General features: G+C 40.7%; 1 protein-coding gene across 1 annotated transcript; it reads left to right on the top strand.

The window, feature by feature from the left end:
* Positions 1-828: 828 nt before the first annotated feature.
* LOC121938942 (transcription factor BTF3 homolog 4) lies at positions 829-3,816 on the top strand. Its single transcript, XM_042482092.1, has 6 exons — positions 829-901; positions 1,762-1,823; positions 2,357-2,470; positions 2,692-2,893; positions 3,199-3,258; positions 3,477-3,816. The coding sequence occupies exons 2-6, from the start codon at positions 1,770-1,772 to the stop codon at positions 3,521-3,523; spliced, it is 477 nt and encodes a 158-aa protein (XP_042338026.1). The 5' UTR covers positions 829-901; positions 1,762-1,769; the 3' UTR covers positions 3,524-3,816.
* Positions 3,817-5,083: the final 1,267 nt, after the last annotated feature.

Consider the following 5,083-nt stretch of genomic DNA (forward strand, 5'->3'; position numbering starts at 1 on the left):
AACTGTTGAGTTTCTCGGCGTTGTAAATACTGTATATATTGTTTGTTTATGTCGTCCTCTGTGCTTATTTCCTTCATCTTCATCCTGCACGTTTTTGTACTTATTTATTTATTAATATAGTCTAAATTCTTGCTTGTGTTGTACGTCGCTTTGGATAAAAGCGTCTTCTAAATGAAATTGTAGAATTGCAGAAATATACTACAGACACGTTTAAAGTCTTCAGTGGAGCTCATATTAAGTATGTGTTGTTGTAGTCTACAAACTGTCCTGTAAGCGGCAGCACGAAGCTCAAACCCCTCCAGCTGATCGGAAACGTAGAAGAAGAAAACCCCGTATGGTGCGTGACGTAATCTCTTCCTCATAACCTCCATCTTTCGCCACCGCATGCCTGTGCGGATATTTGACCAGGTTTGGGCAGATACATGTTGACCTGTGTGTGCGGTGCGGTGTGTGTTTGGGGTGCGGGTGTCGGTGTGTGGTCGGAGCGGAGCTGTGGGGCCGAGCCGAGCCGTGACAGGCGGCGTGTTGAGTGTGAAGGCCCGGTGTTGTGTTTTCATCTCTGCAGCTGCTAACCAGGAACACACACAGCAGGCTGACAAGTTGAAGCCAGTTATTATTGCATCATCGTGGTGTAATTTTAATGTCGCTTAATTTCCTTTTTATTTGGTTTGTCTCGGTGATAAAACATATCTAATGTGTTTTACAGTATGTTTTAAAGAGTGATTAGCTCATTGCAGCTCATATTGCTGCATGCTAAGTGATCAGCTTATTAAAATCAGAATCATGTGTAACTTACACCAACAAGTATTTTAACTCTCGTGCACTTTTTATTGCTCTCGTGTCTTCACGCAGAAAAAGACATAACGGCTAAAACAAGGACAACAAAGCTGGACAAGTAAAGGTAAAGAATAGACAGGATTACTAAGTAAACAAGAATGTGGAGAAAAATAAGTGTGTGTATATAAATAATATAAATTTGTATAAAAAGCAGCATTGACCAAAAATTAAAAAAATAAAAATTAAATGTACCTGTACAAATCAGGTGTTCTGTAACTTGTAAACAACTGAAAAACTACAAATAAATAAATACTGAATGGATATACATGGAATTGATGATTATGAGGGGTGAGGGTAAATATAGATACATAGCATAGTACTGCAATGTCTTGCATAGCAATATTTTATCAATACACAAACACCAAGAATAGAATTTTTTAAATATTATACAAATTATTAATATTGCTAATAAACATTTATTTTTTGGAAGCCTACTAGAATAATAAAATCAGTTTCCTCTCCATCCACTAAATGCATAATGCTGCTCAAAACATGATTACAATAATATGAACTGACTGTAACTTTATGTTTATGTTATTAGATAAAACTAATGTTGACAAAGTATATTTTTGGGGACATAATATGCATTTGAAATATGTATAAATATATGTTATTGTAATACTCTGAATACTGCAAAACATTTAAAATCCCTCAAACATTGTAGCTGGACTTAAGTATTGTGACACATAGGATGTGCGTGTTTTCATGTCTATATTCTGTACATATGCAGCGTGTCGGATTTATATTGTCAGTGTGAGATAATATTGTCCTAATATAAATTTGGTGCATTAAAAACTGTAAAATAATAAGTTACAGGGGTTACACGGTCATTGACAGACTGATTTAAATATTCATCAGAGTGATGGCCGTTACACACAACATGTATTTGTTTTCAACATCATCTTTAATTTTCTCATGTCGTAGGTGAAAACATGAATCAAGAAAAACTGGCAAAACTTCAAGCCCAGGTCCGGATAGGAGGAAAGGTATGTTGACAGCCAGGATTTGGTTTATTGTTTTGATTGGGAAGGTGTCATTTTAGGTGAGATGGTAGGTGTGTGTCTGTGTGGTTTTATGCTCTCATTATTCAGTTTGTCAAATAAACTGTGCTAAACCAAAACCCTACAATACATCGTGCCATTGTATGTTGAACTCGTTTTTATTTACACATTTTACAGTTTGTTTATAGCATTTACCTAAATTCATTTTTCGAATTTGATATGAACGTGTTGAATTTGCTATAAATGTAGATGTCTGTGTCTACATGTCTACCTCCGCCTTAAAAAATTTGTCCAGTTATGCACCTCTGAATTCCAACAGATTTCAAACAGAATCACTTTGTGAATTGTTTGGTTTATATTTGCGTTGAATTGAGAGCCTTGCATGAAATATTGTAATAAAACAACAAAGGCTTTGTGGCCCCTTGATTTTTCTCTCTGCTGTCACTCATGTAAGTCATAGCAAGCTTCAAGATGCTGTCATTTAAAAGTCTGATGCAGTACGTCTACTTTTGCTTTAGGGATCTGCACGCAGGAAGAAGAAGGTTGTACACAGAACTGCAACAGCTGATGACAAAAAGCTTCAGAGTTCACTTAAAAAGTTGGCTGTCAACAATATTGCTGGAATTGAGGAGGTAAATTGGTATGGATCTACTGTATGAACCCTGAATGCTATCTTACCTTTATATCAATGTGGTGCATTCTTGTGTGGCTTTGTAAACCAGGCTGCTTTCAGATTTTTCCACACTTGCCTGATTCTGCATACATTTGCCCAGCACAGAGTAACTTCTCAGATCACTACAACAGCAGAGCATCAGCCATACCTGTAAAAACTGGGCGGTTTTTCTCTCCTCAGGTGAACATGATCAAAGATGACGGGACTGTGATCCACTTCAACAACCCCAAAGTTCAGGCCTCTCTGTCCGCCAACACCTTCGCCATCACGGGCCACGCTGAGACCAAGCAGCTGACAGAGATGCTTCCCGGCATCCTCAGTCAGCTGGGAGCAGACAGCCTCAGCAGCCTGCGCAAACTGGCAGAACAGTTCCCTCGGCAAGGTGGGTGTTCATAGACCTCTAAGATCTCCGACCTCTTACACTGAAAAGAGGAATGACAGGAGTTCTTACAAACATGTCAAAATTAACTGATGGAAGACTACAAATTTCACTACTTAGATATCAATTTTGCATTCAGCATTATCCTAAACACCAGCTAAGCTTGATTGTAACAAAAGGATAAAAGGCAAGGCATGTTGATTAGTAGTTTGTATTTTGCCTTTTAGTCAAGATTAGTCACTTCCTGTTGAGGAAAAACATCTCTGACACCACACTGAAAGAATTTTTTTTTTTACATTTCATCTCAGCTCTTGACAGCAAGGCTCCAAAGGCAGAGGACATTGAGGAAGAGGATGATGATGTTCCAGGTAGGGTTTTTGTGTCTACACCCATATTTAAACATATCCTCATAATGCTAAGTCTATTATATTATCAAATAAAGACAATCATCTTTGTAGAAGTGGTGTATTGTCTGCTGGGATTCTTGAGAAAAATGATTCAACTGAGTGCATTTGGAGAGCAGTAGAGTAAAAACATTGTGCAAAACACTTTCTAACAGTGTAATAATTCATGTGTTGTTTTGTAGATCTGGTGGAGAACTTCGATGAAGCGTCAAAGAACGAGGCGAACTGACGCACATGAAGTTTATGTGCACTCGGGCTGGACTGCAATGAATTTAAGTCTAGTCATTCAGACATATCAGACACTATCCCCCAAAACCAGAGACTTTTCTATTTTACGATGGCCAACGGATGTCCGAGTCAGACTGGCTTGTGCACTTATTAAAAAAAAAAAGAGAAATACCCCCTTCTGGTAAACGGTTAAATCCCTTCACCACATTGTCAGTCATGGTCAGGATTAAGTGGTCATTGAAGCTAGTCTTAAGACTTTTTGTTTATGAAATGAAATAAAGGTGATTAACATTTTTTAGATGGTGCTGTGGTCATTGACATATATTGATTTTCAGCTTTGCATGGAAATGTTGCGGGCTGCTGATTGATATTTGATGCAGTATGACAGCTTGTGCATGCAGCCAGGCTTTTCATATCTGGCATCTGTTGTCTTGGCCTGTGTGCTGTCCTGCGGGCTGTGTAGACGGCAAACTGGGGAGGGACATTTCTGCACACCTCTTGAGTTTCTTCAAAGAGCTGCAGAGAGACACAGGGGAGGAGGGAGATCACAGAGAGGGGGGTAGAGAGGCGAAATCATCCCATCCTCCGCTTGTGAGCAAGGCACTGCTGCTCGGATCCTCGGCTCTCACATGTAACAGGATAAAATGCTCAAGTTCTTCTCTGCGCGGGATGACGAGAATGAAAGCCTTCTGGGAGCAATAACTGAGGGTAAGAAAAACGTTGACTGGGTGTGGATGCTTTACTCCCCATTCATTGCCTGTGCGTTGCAGGATGATGATACTGCGCGTCTGTTTGTCACTGAAAATCGCTGATACAGCATTTGGCCGCGCGCATAGACCGCAGCATCTGTCTGTGTGTGTGTGTGTGTGTGTGTGTGTGTGTGTGTGTGTGTGTGTGTGTGTGTCTTGCGCACATTCCCGTTTGAAGACAGGTTGCGTACATGCAGACTCCTCAGTGAACATCCCCCCCTCAGTGAAGTGTCCTGCTCGGGCTGATGTAACGGGGTGAGTGTCGCATTGCCGCCGGCCTCGGTGCTTGCGAGCGGTGCAAACATTTGCACGTGTGTTGAATGCGTCACTGTCCCGGGAAGCGATCAGCGGCAGTCAGCCGGATCGGTGCAGCCCCGCCGCCGTGTCGGGGGATCTTCACTGTGCAGCCAACAGCAGCAACGACACCACCCGCCTTTATTTGTTATGGTTTAAATGAGAGCGCTGCAATGCAGTTTAATCTGGATAATTAGAACAGATCATTTCCATGATCAGTGCAGCATAAACCGAACAGCCTGCAGGTTGCAGCAGTATGATTTTTATTGGATGTTAAAGTCCTCCTGAGTCATAACTCTTCGTGAATCAATAGGTGTTGCAGCTTAATGAAACATCGGCCATGGACACATTAGCTTACTTACGTGCTGGTCATTTTCAGTAATGGTTATTACGTAACTACCTCATGTGGGAAGGGTACCGAGACACAAATTGGCTGTAACCAGAATGAATTGCATATATGTGCAGTCACATGTTGGGATTATGAATGGAGTCATTCAGAATCAAATGGCTCATTTGCA

This window comes from Plectropomus leopardus, unplaced genomic scaffold, assembly GCF_008729295.1.
Source record: "Plectropomus leopardus isolate mb unplaced genomic scaffold, YSFRI_Pleo_2.0 unplaced_scaffold3820, whole genome shotgun sequence".
Classification (NCBI taxonomy): Eukaryota; Metazoa; Chordata; class Actinopteri; order Perciformes; family Serranidae; genus Plectropomus; species Plectropomus leopardus.